The sequence below is a fragment of the Mirounga leonina genome, unplaced genomic scaffold, assembly GCF_011800145.1.
Source record: "Mirounga leonina isolate KUSES-001 unplaced genomic scaffold, KU_Mleo_1.0 Mir_170, whole genome shotgun sequence".
Taxonomy (NCBI): domain Eukaryota; kingdom Metazoa; phylum Chordata; class Mammalia; order Carnivora; family Phocidae; genus Mirounga; species Mirounga leonina.
The window spans coordinates 12,118,865-12,137,872 of record NW_023270433.1 but is presented as its reverse complement, the minus strand read 5'-3'; the positions used below and the strand labels follow the sequence as shown (position 1 = coordinate 12,137,872).

The 19,008-nt window shown below is 39.2% G+C and overlaps 1 protein-coding gene across 2 annotated transcripts in view; it reads right to left on the bottom strand.

Annotated features, from left to right (window-relative positions):
* Positions 1–8,034: 8,034 nt before the first annotated feature.
* The window catches only part of LOC118017723 (olfactory receptor 1L8-like), a 224,418-nt gene continuing 213,444 nt past the window's right edge, over positions 8,035–19,008 (bottom strand). For both annotated transcript variants that reach the window (XM_035015879.1, XM_035015878.1), the window contains one exon: positions 8,035–10,542. In XM_035015879.1, the coding sequence (XP_034871770.1) occupies positions 9,367–10,296 (930 nt within the window). In that variant the 5' untranslated portion in view covers positions 10,297–10,542 and the 3' untranslated portion in view covers positions 8,035–9,366. The remainder of the gene's footprint in view (positions 10,543–19,008) is intronic.

Genomic DNA, 19,008 nt, shown 5'->3' with positions numbered 1-19,008 from the left:
AGTGGGTCCTCCTTTCTCCACTAAATTGCATTCGCACTTGGCCAAAAATCAAGTGATTATATAAATAAGGATTTATTTCTGTGTTCTCCATTCTGTTACCTTGATCCATCTATTATTCTTAAAAAATATTACATTATATTAATTACTTTAGCTTTGTTGAAGTCTTGAAATTTGGTAATGTGTTTCCTCCAACTTTGTGATTTTTCTTCAAGATTGTCTTGGTTATTCTAGGGTATTTTCATTTTCATTTAAATTTTAAAATGGGCTTGTCAATTTCCAAGGACAATGACCAGGTTCCTGTGCTCAGACTTGGAGTAAAGTGGGTAGAATCAGCATTTGCTCTCCCACAGCCCACATTGACAGCCTGGCCAAGTTTGGTGTAGGGTATCTATTGACTGTGGTTAGGGGAGGAGGTCACAAAGGAACACTAATCACAATGACCTCTTGTTTTTCAATGAAAACACTTGATGCAGTAGGACAATGCAGATATATCCTTAAACTTTCTTCATAAACCTGGACTCACTAAAAAATATATCTCAATATCCAATATACATTTATGATAGTATTTCCATAGGTTAGAATCCTAACAGTGGGAATTTCTAGAATAAAATATTAAATCAGGGGGGCACCTGGGTGGCTCAGTTGTTAAGCGGCTGCCTTTAGCTCAGGTCAGGATCCCAGGGTCCTGGGATCGAGTCCCAATTTGGGCTCCCTGCTCTGCGGGAAGCCAGCTTCTCCCTCTCCCGCTGTCTCTCTCTGTCAAATAAATAAATAAAATCTTTAAAAATATATTAAATCATATATTTTTAAACACATAGCTTTAGAGGTTCCAACCTCCCCATTGTGGAATGGATAACTTTCATGTAATCATCCTTGGTTCTTGTTCTTTCTGGCCATTACCATTTTTAAATTGTATGGTAAAAAAAAAAATAAGAGGAAATTAAAAAGAAATAAAGCCTCAGTGATAAGAGTAAAGACAAAAACTTAATTTTTAAGCAAGAAAAAAGTTTTATGAAAGAGAAAATAAGGAATTATAAAAATCCTCATAATGAGAAAAGTAGCTAAAATGTAATTCTTCTCCTCCCCTCCCCCTCTCCCTCCATTCTTTTTCCCTTGAAATGTTTGCAAAGATATTAAACAGCTGTAAATTAGGTGACTGTTTTCACCAACATACTGAAATGTGAAGGGTTTTGGACCCCTCCGGGGTCCTTGTTAGGCTGAAGAAGTTGTGGTTTGATGACCTCTCAAGGGAGCTGGTCCTGTGATCACTCTAAGCAGAGTCAGCAGACTGGGAATCACACCCCAGCAGGGCTGACTCCAGGGGAAAAGGGAGCCCTGAGGCTTCCTGTTTTGGTGTGGGGACTCATCCCAGAGCTTCTTAACCTCAGTGCAACCACCTTCAGGTGTAAAGTTAGCTTGTGTATTTGAGACTTTTCTAATTTTTTGGGAAAGGTTTGTATTGCTATGTACTTCCCTCTTAGAACTGCCTTTGCTGTATCCCAGAGGTTTTGAATAGTTGTATTTTCATTTTCATTTGTTTCCATGAATTTTTTCTAGTTCTTCTTTAATTTCCTGGTAGACCCATTCATTCTTTAGTAGGATGCTCTTTAACCTCCAAGTGTTTGAGTTCCTTCTAAATTTCCTCTTGTGATTGAGTTCAAGTTTCAAAGCACTGTGGTCTGAAAATATGCAGGGAATAATACCAATCTTTTTGTACCAGTTGAGACCTGATTTGTGACCCAGTGTGTGATCTATTCTGGAGAATGTTCCATGTGCACTTGAGAAGAATGTGTATTCTGTTGTTTAGGATGGAAGGCTCTCTATATTTCTGTGAAGTCCATCTGGTTAAGTGTGTCATTCAAAGCCCTTGTTTCCATTTTGATCTTCTGCTTAGATGATCTGTCCATTGCTATGAGGGGTGTTAAAGTCCTCTATTATTATTGTATTATTATCAATGTGTTTCTTTAATTTTGTTATTAATTGGTTTATATAATTGGCTGCTCCCAAGTAAGAAGCATAAATACTTACAATTGTTAGATCTTCTATCAATACTATATGTTGGCCAACATATAGTACATCATTAGTTTTTGATGCACAAGCTAATCTTGCACCTAAAGGACCTGGAGAAAGAACAGCAAATAAAGTCTAAACCAAGCAGAAGAAGATAAATAATAAAGATTAGAGCAGAAATCAATGAAATAGAAACCAGAAAAACAGTAGAATAGATCAATGAAACTAGAAGCTGGTTCTTTGAATGAATTAATAAGATCAATAAACCTCTGGCCAGACTTATCCAAAGGAAAAGGGAAAGGATCCAAATCAATAAAATCATGAATGAAAGGTGAGAGACCATGACTCACACCAAGGAAATAGAAACAATTTTTAGAAATTATTACCAGCAACTATATGCCAACAAATTAAGCAATCTGGAAGAAATGGATTCATTCCTGGGAACTTATAAACTACCAAGACTGAAACAGGAAGAAATCAACAATCTGAATAGACCAATAACCAGTAACAAAACTGAAGCAGTAATCAAAAACCTCCCCAAAAACAAGAGTCCAGGGCCAGATGGCTTCTCAGGGGAATTCTACCAAACATTTCAAGAAGAAATAACACCTATTCTACTGAAGCTGTTTCAAAAAATAGAAACAGAAGGAAAACTTCCAAACTCATTCTATGAGGCCAGCATTACCCTGATCCCAAAACCAGACAAAGACCCCATCAAAAAGGAGACTTACAGACCAATATCCCTGATGAACATGGATGCCAAAATTCAACGAGATCCTAGCCAATAGCATCCAACACTACAGTAAAAGGATTATTCACCATGACCAGGTGGGATTTATTCCTGGGAGGCAAGGGTGGTTCAACATTTGGAAATCAGTCAATGTGATAGAGCACATTAATAAAAGAAAGGACAAGAGCCATATGATCCTCTCAATTGATGCAGAAAAAGCATTTGACAAAATACAACATCCTTTCCTGATTAAAACTCTTCAATTATTAGATCTTCTTATTGGATAGAACCTTTAAGTATGATATAATGTCCCTCTTCATCCCTTACTACAGTCTTTGGCTTAAAATCTAATTTGTCTGATATAAGGATTGCCACCACAGCCTTCTTTTGCTGTCCATTAGCATGATACACCGTTCTCCACCCCCTCACTTTCAACCTGGAGGTGTCTTCAGGTCCAAAATGAGTCTGTTGTAGACAGTGTATGGATGGGTCTTACTTTTTTATCCAGTCTGATACCCTGTGTCTTTTCATTGGAGCATTTAGCCCATTTACATTCAGAGTAATTATTGAAATATATAAATTTAATGCCAATGTATTTCCTATAAAGTCGCTGTGTCTGTCTATTGTCTCTGTTTCTTTCTGGTCTATGTTACTTTTGGGCTCTGTCTTCACTTACAGGATCCCCTTTAATATTTCTTGCAGGGCTGGTTTAGTGATGATGAGTTCTTTTTGTTTCTGTTTGTCCTGGAAGCTCTTTATCTCTCCTTCCATTCTGAATGACAGCCTTCCTGGATAAAGTCTTCTTGGCTGCATGTTTTTCTCATTTAGTACCCTGAGTATATTATGCCAGCCCTTTCTGAACTGCCAGTTCTCTGTGGATAGGTCTGCTGCCAGTCTAATGTTTCTACCCTTGTATATTAAGGACCTCTTGTCTCAAGCTGCTTTCAGAATTTTCTCTTTATCTCTGAAATTTGCAAGCTTCACTATTATATGTCGTGATGGGGATCTATTTTTATTGATTTTGAGGGGGGTTCTCTGTATCCCCTGGACTTGAATGTCTATTTCCTTACCCAGATTAGGGAAGTTTTCAGCTATGATTTGCTCAAATATACATTCTGTCCCTCTCTCTCTTTCTTCTTCCTCTGGGAACCCAATTATTCTAATATTATTTCGCTTATGGTATCGCTGATTTCTTGAAGCCTCACCTCATGATCCATTAGTTGTTTTTCTCTTTTCCTCAGCTTCCTTACCTTCCATCATTTTGTCTACTATGTCACTGACTCTCTCTGCCTCATTTACCCTAGCAGTTAGAGTGTCCATTTTAGAGAGCATCTCAGTTAAAGCATTTTTAATTTCCACCTGATTAGATTTTAGTTCTTTTATCTCTAAAGTAAGGGATTCTCTAGTGTCTTTTATGCTTTTTCTCAAGCTCAGCTAGTATCTTTATAATCTTATTCTGAATTCTAGTTCTGACATCTTACTTATATCCATATCAATTAAATCTATGGCAGAGATTACCTCTGGTTCTTTCTTTTGTTGTGAAATTCTCCTTCAAGTCATTTTGTCCAGAGAAGAATAGATGAATGAGAGAACAAAATAAAAAATATCAACCATGACTCTAGCAAAATATACACTAGACAAATCCAAAGAGATCAGAAACCAAAAAAGAAAAAAAAGTGAAAAAAGAGAGAATATAGTCTCATAGGTGGACAAAACAGGATCACACACTTTGTCCTGGGTGTATTTTGGTCTGTTTGTTAGAAGACACTAGATCCCAAAATGTAATGAAAGAAAAACATATGAATAAAACTAAATACAATGAAAGGAACCCCAAAATGAAGAATATATCTATAAAATGTAGATGTAAAAACAAAAACTAAAAAAAGATTTAAAAAAGAGTTGATAAAATAAGTAGTTAAAAAGTAAAAAAAGAAAAAAATGAAAAAAAATTTTAAACTGAAAGACTAAAGAATCATGAGAAAAAATCCTTGAATTCTACATACTATTTTCCCCTAATGCAGGAGTTTTTCAGTTCTGTGTGATCCTTAAACTTGGTATTCAACTGATGTTCCTGCTGGTCTTCTTTTTTCTTTTTTTTTTTTTTAAGATTTTATTTATTTATTTATTCGAGACAGAGAGAATGAAAGAGAGAGAGCACATGAGAGGGGGGAGGGTCAGAGGCAGAAGCAGGCTCCCTGCCGAGCAGGGAGCCCGATGCGGGACTCGATCCAGGGACTCCAGGATCATGACCTGAGCCGAAGGCAGTCACTTAACCAACTGAGCCACCCAGGTGCCCTCCTGCTGGTCTTCTAAGAGGGGGGCCTGTTGCACTGATTCTCAAGTGTCTTTGCCTGGCAGAGTTGCACAACCCCTTGCCAGGGGACCAGGCTCAGCATAAGCTGCTTCTGGTTGCTATATGTGGCTTTTGTGCCCTGAAGGCTTTTTGTGCCCCTTTAAAGGATGAAAATAAATAAGTAAGTAAGTAAGTAAGTAAAAATGGTGGCGCCCCATTCTCCAGCCCTGGAGCTGAAAGATATAGGCCCCCACTCTTCAGGGCCCCCTCAGGAAAAAGCAGTCAATCACTTTTGTGTGTGCCTAACTCTGCAGACTCCTGTGGTGCACACCAATGTGGATCTTCCCCATGGAAGGAGGGAGGTCTCACCACAGTTCTGCCGCTTGCTGGGCCCCTGCTCTTGGAGCAATCTCCAGATCATGCACACACCTGTGGTCCTCCTCCTGGGGGAAGGAGGAGGGTCTCACAGCAGTTGTCACTTGCTGGACCCTGCTTGGAGAGTGGTTGCCCAATCATGCCATAGTTTGTGGTTTATGGCAACACCGAGCTGAGAGCCCACTCCCAGGCTCACTGACTGTAGCCAGCTTCCTCCTCTCCAATGCTTAGGAATGCTGCCCTTAGGGACCCCTGTTCTTTCTGTGACCCCAGGGATCCTGAGACCACACTGTCCCACCTAAGATTCTGCCCCACATCACCACCTGAACATCTTTTAGCCAGGGGCATCTGTCACTGGAGCACACTTCTAAAAGTTCCAATTTTGAGCTCCACTGCTAAATCACTTTCTGGTAGCTGGAAACAGAGGCTTACAGAGGCTCCCCCCCACTGTGGTTTGTCTTCCAATGTATCCCCTCAGATTCACGTCAGTGCACCTCCTACCTTTCAAAAAGTGGTCACTTTTCTTTTTCTTTTTCTTTTTTTTTTAAAGATTTTATTTATTTATTTGACAGACAGAGACATAGCGAGAGAGGAATCACAAGCAGGGGGAGTGGGAGAGGGAGAAGCAGGCTTCCCGCTGAGCAGGGAGCCCGATGCAGGGCTCAATCCCAGGACCCTGGGATCATGACCCGAGCTGAAGGCAGACGCTTAACGACTGAGCCACCCAGGCACCCCAGTGGTCGCTTTTCTATTTGTAGAATTGCAGTAATTCTTTTCTTAGATCTCAGGTTGAATTCACAGGTGTTCAGAATGATCTGATAGATATCTAGCTGAATTCAAGGGACCAGATGAAACAAGGGGGCCCTACTCTTCTGCCATCTTCCCTCCTCTCTGATATTTAACGTCTGAATTGTAATTTTTTCTGTCTGGTGGGTATGCAGTGGGATCCCATTATGATTTAATTTGAATGAAACTCAGTATCTTTTAATGTAATCACATTTGGTCATTTGGATTTCCTCTTGTGTGTGTGTGTATGTGTGTATGTATATGTGAAAAGTTTATTTACTTCCTTTTCATAGTTTCCCCCCCACTTCTTTTTCCTTATTGATTTCCAGGGATCTTTATATATTCTTAATTTGAGTGTTTTGTTTTATGAATTTCAAATATCTTTTGTCTTTATTCTATAATATCTTTTGACAAACAGATATCAGTATTTAATTTTAACACAGTCCAATTTGCTATTCTTTTTTTTATGGTGAATTCTTTCTATGTCTTGTTTAAGAATTACTTTTCTACTTCAAGGAGACAAAGATATTCTTCTAATTCTTTTATATAAAGGTATAGTTTTTGGTTTTCATCTGCAAGTTTAGAATTCATCTGGGGTTAGTTTTTCCATATGGTGTTCATAGGGATCCAAATAGTTTTTCTGTGTGACTTCTCAAATGTCTTAGCTCCATTTATGAAAAGATACTCTCCAGTGCCTCATTCATAAATCAAGTGTATACCAGTCTGTGAATATGTTTCTGGGCTCTCTACCCATGGCATTTGTCTTGTTTGTCTAGTCCTTCAGCAATATCCATATAGTTTTAGTTACCATAGGTCCATAGGAGATCTTGATATCTGGTTGTTAGATATTAAGCATTGTTTCTAAATCAGCACATAAGCATTACCTGGGGACTTGTTAGAAATGCAAATCATTGGACCTCACCCAGACTTATTCAAGGGATATTGTCAGAGGTCTATGGCCATGCCCATTCTTGGAAAAAAATGATCAAATTTTCTCTTCCAAGGCCAAAGTGTTGATAGTAATAAAAGGCAACTATAGATTGGAGGCGAGATGCTTCAGACATGGAGTGTCTCCTCTTTATCTGCTTCTCCAAAATAAGAATTAGGACATTGAATAGAGGGTCCATTTGGTGATCTGACCACCTTTATATCAACCTTTTCCTACCACGACATAATATTATTACTTTTTAAAAAGGATTTTATTTATTTGAGAGAGAGAGAGAGGGAGGGAGAGAGAGCAGGGGGAGGAGCAGAGGGTGAGAGAATCCCCAGCAAACTCCATGTTATTCAATGATATGAATAACAGAGCAATAAATTATGTTACATTTTACTTAGTGATTAGTTCTACAAAAAATATATGTCCCATTTTAACAAATTCAAATATTCCAGATATGTAGAGGCTAAAAAGCAAACATCATCTCCTTTCTTATTCCATGTTATCCCCTAGAATTAACCATTTTCAATGGGAGATTTCTTTACTGAATATATAATATCACTTAATCATTATATACACATACATAGTTAAAATACAGATTTATTATTAAGTATCTTATCATTTATTAATAGGCTTATTCTTTTTAAAAATAGGCTTATTCTTTTCTTTTATTATATTCAGTTAACCACCATATAGTACATCATTAGTTTTTGATGTAGTGTTCAATGATTCATTAGTTGCATGTAGCACCCAGGTTTATTCTTAAGCATTCTATTTTGCAACTTGCTCTTCATTCATAATGGCTTTTCAGGGCAGTGATAGAGATACGCCTCATTATTTATAATGACCACATATTATTTATTTCTATGGAAAAATTGAACCATCATTTATCTTACTGATGGGCATTTAGACTGTTTCTAATTTTTCACTATTACAAACAATGCTGTAATCAATAAGTGTCTGTGTACATGCAGTTTGATAATTTGATATACTGTTACTTTAGGGCATGAGTCCTAGAAATACAAACATTGAGATAAAGAATGATCAGAAATTTTCAAACATTCAGCTTCTCATGTAAGGCCATGTTAGTTTTCTCTGCGGGGGGAGGTGTTTATTAAAATTCAGGTTCACAGGCCCCATGTGAGAGCTGCTGAGTAATATCTCTGGAAATGATACAGAATAGTAAGTGGCAAAAATATTAAGATAGAAAATACAGCAAAGTCTAAAATACCTGAGAGAGTAATAGAAAATAAAGAATGAAAACAAAAGCAAACAGAAACAAGTCCTGGCCGGTAGCACTAGATGACTCTACATCCCAGAGCCTCTATGTTTGGTTCTGGAAGCTCCTAGTTATATCTGCCTTCAACATTCACATATGGGCTTTAACTCTCTCTTCAAAAGATACTGAGAATAATTCTAAGTACCTACAATAAATCTCCCTGGGAAGCAGACAGACTTCAGAGCGGTAGGGATGGTAGAAATTGAGGGATTACTAAGGGGAGTTGAAGCGAAGAGAGGGCAGAAGAGGAGCAATTGCCTATGAAGGACAAACACCAGATGACCAGGGTAAGGACCCAGAGGCAACTCCAGCCCTTGCACACTGGCCTGTTCATAGGTTCAGTTGTGTGTTGAATTTCAGTCACTTAGCTAATCGGGGCTAAGAGTTGGGCTTGTGTTCACTATAGAGACCAGAATATCCTGCTGTCAGTAATAGAGAAGAAGGAAGAGGCATGATCCCTGTATAAACTGACAGGCCAAACACATTCTTTTCTTTGGTGGAAGTTTCAAATTTAGGAAACTCTCAATCTTTGTGTCTCTGTCTCTCTTTCTTTTCCTAAATTACTGTAATGACTTCCAAAAAGCTAGCAAAACTGATTACAAAAGTTCATTAAAGTAAGAAGGATACTAAGGGAATCAAAGTCATTGAATAGATATGAATTAGTTCCACAAATTTTTGTGGAAAACAGAGGTTTCAACAGCAGTTGAGGGAATGAAAAAGATGTGGTTTCCTGGAGAAGAGGAAGAAGAGAGAGGTAGATATGTGAAAACTGGAACCCAGGAACTTGGTTGACCTTGAGCCAATTACTGAATCATAATAGTCTCAGTGGTTGATGGCTGCAACTGTAACAACATTGATATAACCCAACATCCATGACAGATACGATTACACCTGCTGACCAGCAGAAACAGGGTCCAGAGGAGCAGAGACCCTCATGAACATGCTCCCAGAGGTTCTGGCTAGGACTTCCTCCTGGCCATCAGCTTCCTCAGGCCCCTTTCCATGTCTTTGTTTTTCAGACTATAGATAAAAGGATTTAGCATGGAGGACAGAACTGTGTAGGCAAGTGTTGCCACGTGATCTTTAACAGTGTAGGTGGACAAGGGCTGTAAATAGACATAAAAGATGCTTCCATAAAAGAGTGTTACCATAGTGAGGTGAGACCCACAGGTGGAAAAGGCTTTGCGTTTCCCAGCAGCTGAGGGTATCTTAAGAACTGTGATGAAAATTCGTATGTAAGAGAAAGTAATGCACAGAAAGGGGGTCACCAAAACAACAGAACCTTCTGACATTATCACAATTTCATTGACAAATGTGGAAGAGCAGGACAATTTTAGCAGAGGGTTGATGTCACAGAGGAAATGATGGATAATACTGGAGTCACAGAAATTGAGACGATTCAGTAGGAGTGTATGTAGGAGTGAGTGGAGGTGAGAAAATGAACAGGAAAAGGCCACCAGCAGGACACAGCGGTGGTGGTTCATGGTGGTGACATAGTGGAAGGGGTCACAGATGGCCACATAGCGGTCAAAGGCCATGACCACCAGAAGGCCGCTGTCAGTGTTGCCCAGAGCATAAATGAAATACATCTGTGTCAGACACCCAGCATAGGAGATGGTCTTCTCTGACAGGAAGTTCACTAGCATCCTGGGGACAATGGTTGTTGTAAAGCAAATGTCAGTGAAGGACAGGAAACTCAAGAAGAAATACATGGGGTTCTGGAGCTGGGAGTCAGAGTGGATGGCCAGGATGATGAGTAGGTTCCCTATTATGGTGACCAGGTATATGGTGAGGAAGAGGATAAAGAGTGGCTTCTGGTCTTCAGGCCGGGAGGAGAGTCCCAAGAGGATGAACTCAGAGACACTACTGGTTTGGTTGACTTTTTCCATGGTCACAGAGCCAACTAAACAGAGAATCTTACCATTTAACACACACACATTTCTTTCATAACTGTAATCACAAACAAGCCAATAAGTATGTTTCTACCTACCTTTACTTTCCACCCATAAAGCTTTCCTTTACTTTCCACTCCTTAGCTACCATGTGGACAAGTTGTCAGATTTGTGGTCCTTGATGCTGCCCTCCCTTCTCAGCTTGCTGACTTCACATGTTTCTGGTGTTGACAGCATGGACATCTGGAAGAAGAATTTTCTTTTAGAAACAAAGTTTAACTAATTCAGCTTAATATTAAATCTTAAAAATAATTGTTTACTGAGCACCTACTTTGTGAAAAATACTCTCTGGGAGTAGGGACACCATTATGAAAAAGGCAGAGACAAGCCTGGCATGGAGGATTGATCTGTTATCTATCTATCTATCTATCTATCTATCTATCTATCTATCTATCATCTATCTATCTATCCAACCATCTATCTATCTATCATGTATCTATCATCATCATCTATCTATCATCAGATAGTTCTGCCTTCTATAAAGAAAAATAAACCACATAAGAGGATAGAGACTGACAAAGGTAGGGTTGGGAATTTATTTTAGATTAGATGGTTTCATTTTTCTCTGTCTATATCAAAACAAAATTTCAGTTATGTCATGCTAAGCTTTATCTTTGAACCTCCTTTCCAAAAAAGGAGATTTGATGAAATATTCAACAAGGAAATCAGAGGAATAATGAACCCAGGTCAACAAAGTTTTACTGTCATACTTGGTTTATCTTTAGAGGTACTTATTTAGAAGCTCATATTCCTTAGTGAAGGTCAACCTTTCAGTATCAGTCCATATAAATCCTTGTCTTAAATTTACTTTCTACCTATTTTTCCTCTCATTTCCTAAGTCAGATCATGTTCCCACATCTTGGATATCCAACCATTAAGCAAGCTTATGTCCTTCCATGCCAGCATCCATTTGTTTATTTAGTTATGTATATATTGTTGAAAAAGATATTATTGTTTTGTTTAGGTATGTTTTACTTCCATTTACTTCAATAATTACTGCAATAATACGTGGCATATATCACATTCTGGTTTTTTTTTCCCTCTCTCTATATAATTCTTTGGATATCTTTCAATGTTCTGGTTCTTTTCTTCTAACTCTTTCCATTGTATGCATGCAGCTCACTTGACTTACTATGTTTCCCTAAATGTCCTCTAAATCTTTGCTGCCATGAACAACATAGATTCAGATATCCTCATGCCTACAAAGTGTTTTAAATTATTCATCTAGACATTGAGAATGGGCATATTGGATAGGCATGTTTTTTTTTTTAAAGATTTATTTATTTATTTGAGAGAGTGAGAATGAGAGAGAGTACATGAGAGGGGGGAGGGTCAGAGGGAGAAGCAGACTCCCTGCCGAGCAGGAAGCCCGATGCGGGACTCTATCCCAGGACTCCAGGATCATGACCTGAGCCGAAGGCAGTTGCTTAACCAACTGAGCCACCCAGGCGCCCAATAGGCATGTTTTTAATAACATTTCAAAGAATGGCTATTTACTAATTTGTTCATACAATTAAATGGCTAGTTTCCAGTTGGTTAATATCAGGCAAGTAATTAAATATCTTTAAATTTCAGTGTTTTATCTGTGAATAGCTATACTAACATTTTTCCCATAATATTTTTTGAGGTTTTCATGTTATAATGTGCTTAAAGTACTTAGAATGGTTCCAGGAACAGAATAAATATTTGATGCCACAGAGTAAATATTTGATGTATTCTCTTCCCCATCACCATTGGTGCCAATGATTTTTTCCCCAACTAGGTATTTATACATGTTATCAAAAGTAATGAATCTGAATAGTAAAATAACCCTAGCCCACATACTTTAATGCTCTAATGGTCAAATTGACCTTAATATGAATTTACAAAGCTTTTCTAGAAGGTGTATTTGTCCATGCTTTGAATAATCTGAGAGTGAATCAATAATTAAGCTCTTATCTCATACAGGTGGAAATTTGTTTAATCCTCACTGTAAACTTATGAGAAATAAACTATTATTAATTCCCACTTTTTTCTGATGAGGAAACAGAGAGAGTAACAATAATTTGCTAAACTCACACATCAAGTAAATGGCAGAAACAAGTTTCAAACCCAGGTCTATTCTGAATTTCAAGGTTTAACCACTATGTGTCTTCTCAGATTTTTGAAAACTATAATATATATCTGAAACAATCATGCACAGGATCTATTTTTTTCCAACTTGATCGTTTTCTATTTTATCAAACACACATGTCCCACACATTTTTTCCTTAAAATTTTTTGTCCCACATTAAAAACAGACCTTTGCTGTTACAATGGGAAATCTATTTTTTCTGTGTTGAACAGATTGCAGAATTTGAAAATTCTAGTATACATGATTGATTGGCAACAAAAGGGGCAGTTTGGTCTTGGGTGGCTGGTGCATTATGTGTGTATTGAGTCAAGAGTGGTAGAAAGTGCACTGGACTTGGAAGCACAAAGTGGAGGTGTGTACTTGACCTCTATCACCTGTGCACTGAGTGATTTTAGGTATTCTAAAGAGCTAATGAAACATAACATATAAGTACGGCTTGTAAAATATACATCAGCAAAAATAAGTTATTTGTGAAGGGATGCCTGGGGAGCGTGAGATGAAGATTTAAAGTGATCAAGTGAGGTTGGATACCCCTGTGTCTCATCTGGGTTGAGTACTTGGCAAAAATGGAAGGAAGTTTTGGAAGTGAAAATCTAAGGGAATCGTTCTAAAAGTCTGGGATGTGTCAGGGAAGAGGATTTTGTGTGTGTGTGTGTGTGTGTGTGTATCTTTTCTACTAAACTCCCCTTATCCACTTACTGATAATCTGGTTCCTCAAAACCATGGGATAATAATATACACTGGCCCAGAGATCAAAGAGGGTGGCCATAAAATATAAAGCCAGACTTAAATGTTAGGCTGAAATCTGATATATTGTGTCTATATGATTTTTGGAGCCAAAGGAGCCAAAAGGAGGCTGAAATAAGTACCCAGGTGAGGTGGATGGTCAGGTGGGCAGCCAGTGTGCTGGTGTTCACTTTCTATATCCAGATATCTCCTCACTGTTCCCAGTTTAAAAAAATCTTTTCTCTCTCCTGAACCACTTTCCCAAATTGGTTATGTTTACCTACCAGTCAAAGCTGATCTTTTGACTTTCTAGCCAGTGATGAGCAAGAACGGTTGGGAAGAAGGAAAAAAGCAGATAGATTGCTCTAGATTCCAGGGGGAAATAGTATTTTCCTGATTCTGCCTCAATCCTTGTCTATTTCTCATCCTCTGTCTCTCAGCATCATTCAGTTTTTCTCTGCTCCCCACTGTAGAAGGCAGAGATGCCTAGACTCACTGTAGCAGGAACTCTCCTGGTCAGGGAAACCCTGTGGGCTTCTCATGGGTTTGCCTCTGCTCTCCTGGACTCCTTTGGGTCCTTGTTGGCTGAGGGTGCTTGGTGTGCTCATTCCAACCCGACTCCTCAAGAGAGTTTGCTCTGAAAGAAATCACAATGGCCACAGAAATGAGTGGAGCTGCTCTCAGGGGGACCATGAACTCCTGAGGCCACCTTCTAAAGATTTTGACTATTTCCAGAGCCTTTTAAACTTACCATAACATCTCCAGGGCATGCTTTAGTGTCCTCAAGTGTAGGGTAATCAAAGGTGATAGTATATGCACGTGTGTGTGTGTGTGTGTGTGTGTGTATTTGGTGAGTAGGGAGTGTTATAGTTTGGGTTCTCCAGGAAGCAGACTTTCAGATGGAGATTAGCCTGCAGGATATTTATTACAGTGTGCTCTAGGGATCCACAACTGTGGAAGGGAGAGAAGGAAGCAGAGCTGGGCAGAGGGAGAAGGTGGGTTGTGATACAGTCCTCATGAAGGTCTCAGCTGACCCTACTGGGAGCTCTGGAGCTAAGATGTCAAGGACAGCTCTTTATATCCCCATGTTGATCATGGGTGTAGGCTGGCCCTGGAAGGAAGGATGTTCGGGTGTAGCAGTTTATTTCAGCCGAGGTCATCCCCAAAGAGAGCTTAAAGCTGAGGACTATCTTACAAGGCTACCTTTGATGAGCTATAGTACATTCATTATCCATTTTTGACCTGCACTTACAGAGTGAGCTGACCCACTTGTGAGCCATGTTCAGGCATTTCCCTCCTCTGTCAGCTGGTTATAGGGCATATTCTATGCAGCCATAGCTTTCCAATCCCTCTCCTAGATCACCTGGTTCCTATAAAGGATACTGATATCATGGATCCCCTACATCTTTACAGTGCTTATCTTCTACCCTCAAGACTGTGTCTTGCTAAGGCTCCAACTTGCTAGCAACTTGGTTATCTGGTCCAATTACCATGGTGTCATTGATACAGTGGAGTAGTGTGATGTTCTATGGGATATCCAGATTGTCTGCATGTTTTTGGACTCTACTATGACAGAATTCAAAAGAGTTAACAGAGACCTGAGGAAAAACATATACCATTTCCACTCAAAGTGCATGCAAACTGTTTCTGATCCTTTTATGTGTTAGGGGTGGAAAATAATGCATCCACCAGATCAGTGGCTGCAAATCATGTGCCTGAGGCCACATCCTAGTCTTCGGTAGCAAATATACCAATCTGGTAGGATGGCTGAGATTGAGGCTACTACTTGGTTGAGTTTGCAATAGTCCATTGTCACCTTCCAGGGTCTGTCTAGTTTTTGTAGGGACTCAAGTGGTGAATTAAGGAGAGAAATAATGGACATTCACCCTGGCATGCTTTCTCTGCCATTCCCCTGGGATATATTATTTTTTATTTATTACCCTGACTTGCGGATGGGCAGTTTCAGGAGCTTCCCACAGGCAAGGGATCCAATGTGGGGGATGTGCCAACTGCCAAGTGTATCTTTGTAATTATATATTAGGAGACTAGTGAAATCACACAGTGGGTCTGCAGATTAAGTGGACCCACTGTATAAGTGATTTGGACCAGTAATCCATTTAAAACCTTGTCCCCATATGCATCCTCTCTAACAATGAAACCATGATGACATTTCTGCATTTAAAGCTGCCCAAGTAAATAGCTCTAGGTACCCCTGGGGAAAGACAGGGAGAATCATCATGGGTATTCTCCCTATAGTGTTGCATGGCTCTTCCTCCTTGGGATGTGGCCTCTCCATCAGTGAGTGGATTCTGGGACTGAAAAGTGACTAAAAATCAAGCAAGGGACTAGAATGTTTTATTGAATATTCAGTCTCCTCATAAATCCTTGATTTCCTTTGTTTGTAGAGATGGAGAAATACCCCTTATTGGTTGCTGATCTGTTTTCCCTTAGCAACTCCATCTCCATAATTCTTCCCTGGTGAGGATTCCTTGACTGGCACTCTGACCTCCCCACTTCTGAAGGTTAATTTTCTGTGTCAAGATGGCTGGGGCTACAGTACCTAGTTAGCCAAATTCTAATTTAGATGTTGCTATGGAGGTATTTTGTAGATAAGACTGACATCTACAATCAGTTGACTTTAAATAAAGGAACATAATTTAAGTAAATAAAGTAAAATATTTTATAAAGGAAAAATATGTAAGTAAAATAGAATAATGTTAAGTAAAGGAGATTACTCTTATTTAATCAGTTGAAGGCCTTAAGAATATAAGCAAAAACTGAGGTTTCCTGGAGAAGAGACTCTGGCTCAAGAGTGCCTGAATTTCCAGCCTGCAGGTCTGTCTGCATTTGTAGATTTTGGACTTGCCAGCTCCCACAACCGCATAAGCCAATTCTTTTGATTTATTTTATGTATTTTTTATTAGTTTCAGAGGTAGAATTTAGTGATTTATCAGTTGCATATAACACCCAATGCTTATTACATCAAGTGCCCTCCTTAATGCCCATCACCCAATTATCCTTCCCCCATTCACCTCCCCTCTAGCAACCCTCAGTTTGTTTCCTAGAGCTCAGCATCTCTTATGGTTTGTCTCCCTTTCAATTTTCATCTTATTTTATTTTTCCTTCCCTTCCCCTATGTTCATCTGTTTTGTTTCTTTTTTTTTTTTTAAGATTTTATTTATTTATTTGACAGAGAGAGAGCGCAAGCAGGGGGAGCAGCAGGCAGAGAGAGGGGGAGAAGCTGGCTCCCCACTAGGCAAGGAGCCTGATGCGGGGCTCGATCCCAGGACCATGGGATCATGACTTGAACTGAAGGCAGACACTTAACAGACTGAGCCACCCAGGTGCTCTATCTGTTTTGCTTCTTAAATTCCACATGAGGGCGCCTGGGTGGCTCAGTTGGTTAAACGACTGCCTTCGGCTCAGGTCATGATCCTGGAGTCCCAGGATCGAGTCCCGCATCGGGCTCCCTGCTCGGTGGGGAGTCTGCTTCTCCCTCTGACCCTCCCCCCTCTCCTGCTCTCTCTCTCTCATTCTCTCTCTCAAATAAATAAATAAAATCTTAAAAAAAAAATTCCACATGAATGAAATCATCTGATATTTGTCTTTTTCTGACTGACTTATTTCACTTAGCATAATACCCTCTAGTTCCATCCACATCATTGCAAATGGCAAGATTTCATTCTTTTTGATGGCCGATTAATATTCCACTGTCTATATATACCATATCTTCTTTATCCAGTCATCTGTGGATGGATATCTCAGCTCTTTCCACAGTTTGGCTATTGTGGACATTGCTGCTATAAACATTGGGGTACATGTGCCCTTTCAAATCACTATGTTTGTATCCTTTGGATAAATACCTAGTAGTGCCATTGCTGGGGCATTGGGTAGCTCTCTTTTTAACTTTTTGAGGAATGTCCTTATTGTTTTCCAGAGTGGTGTACCAGTTTGCATTCCCACCAACAGTGGGGGAGGGTTCCCCTTTCTGGGCATCCTTGCCAACATCTGTTGTTTCCTGACTTGTTAATTTAAGTCATTCTGACTGGTATGAAGTGGTATCTCATTGTGGTTTTGATTTGTTTTTCCCTGATGTCAAGTGATGTGGAGCATTTTTTCATGTGTCTGTTGGCCATTTGGATGTCTTCTTTGGAGAAATGTCTGTTCATGTCTTCTGCCCATTTCTTAACTGGACTATTTGTTTTTTGGGTGTTGAGTTTGATAAGTTCATTTATTTTTTCAAAAAATTTTTTAAGATTTTATTTATATATTTCAGAATGAGAGAGAGAAAGCAAGAAAGAGAGAGAGAGAGAGAGAGAGAACATGAGCAGGGGGAGGGACAGAGGGAGAGGGAGAAGCAGACTCCCCGATGAGCAGAGAGCCCAATGTGGGACTCAATCCCTGGACCCTGGGATCATGACCTGAGACAAAGGCAGATGCTTAACTGACTGAGCCCACCCAGGTGCCCTTGATAAGTTTTTTATAGATTTTGGATACTAACCCTTTATCAGATATACCATTTGCAAATATCTTCTCCCATTCCATAGGTTGCCTTTTAGTTTTATTGATTGTTTCCTTTGCTGTGCAAAAGCTTTTTATCTTGATGAAGTCCCAATAGTTCATTTTGCTTTTGTTTCTCTTGCCTTTAGAGACATTTCTAGGAAGAAGTTGCTGTGGCCGAGGTCAAAGAGGTTGCTGCCTGTGTTCTCCTCTAGGATTTTGATGGATTCCTATCACATTTAGGACTTTCATCCATTTTGAGTTTATCTTTGTGAATGGTGTAAGATAATGGTCTAATTTCGTTCTTCTGCATGTGGCTGTCCAATTCTCCCAACATTTGTTGAAGAGACTGTCTTTTTTCCACTGGATATTCTTTCCTGCTTTGTCGAAGATTAGTTGACCATAGAATTGAGGGTCCATTTTTGGGTTCTCTATTCTGTTCCACTGATCTATGTGTCTGTTTTTGTGCCAGTACCATACTGTCTTGATGATTATAGCTTTGTAATACAGTTTGAAGTCAGGAATTGTGATGCCTCCAGCTTTGGTTTTCTTTTTCAACATTCCTCTGGCTATTTGGGGTCTTTTCTGGTTCCATACAAATTTTAGGATTATTTGTTCCAGCTCTGTGAAAAATGCTGATGGCATTTTGATAGGGATTGCATTGAATGTGTAGATTGCTTTGGGTTGCACAGACATTTTAACAATATTTACTCTTCCAATCCATGTGCATGGAATGGTTTTCCATTTCTTTGTATTTTCCTCAATATCTTTCATAAGTGTTCTATAGTTTTCAGAGTACAGATCCTTTACCTCTTTGGTTAGGCTTATTCCTAGGTATCTTATGGTTTTTGGTGCAATTGTAAATGGGATCCATTCCTTGATTTCTCTTTTTTCTGCTTCATTGTTAGTGTATAGAAATGCAACTGACTTCTGTGCATTGATTTTATATCCTGCCACTTTGCTGAACTCCTGTATCAATTCTAACAATTTTTTGCCAGAGTCTTTGGGTTTTCTACATAGAGTATCATGTCATCTGTGAAGAGTGAAAGTTTGATTTCTTCTTTGCTGATTTGGATGCCTTTTATTTCTTTTTGTAGTCTAATTGCTGAAGCTAGGACTTCCGGTACTATGTTGAACAGCAGTGGTGGGAGTGGACCTCCCTGTCATGTTCTTGACCTTAGGGGGAAAAGCTCTCAGTTTTTCCCCATTGAGAATGATATTCACTGTGGGTTTTTCATATGTGGTTTTTATGATATTGAGGTATGTTCCTTCTATCCCTACACTGCAGAGAGTTTTTTTTCAAGAAGAAT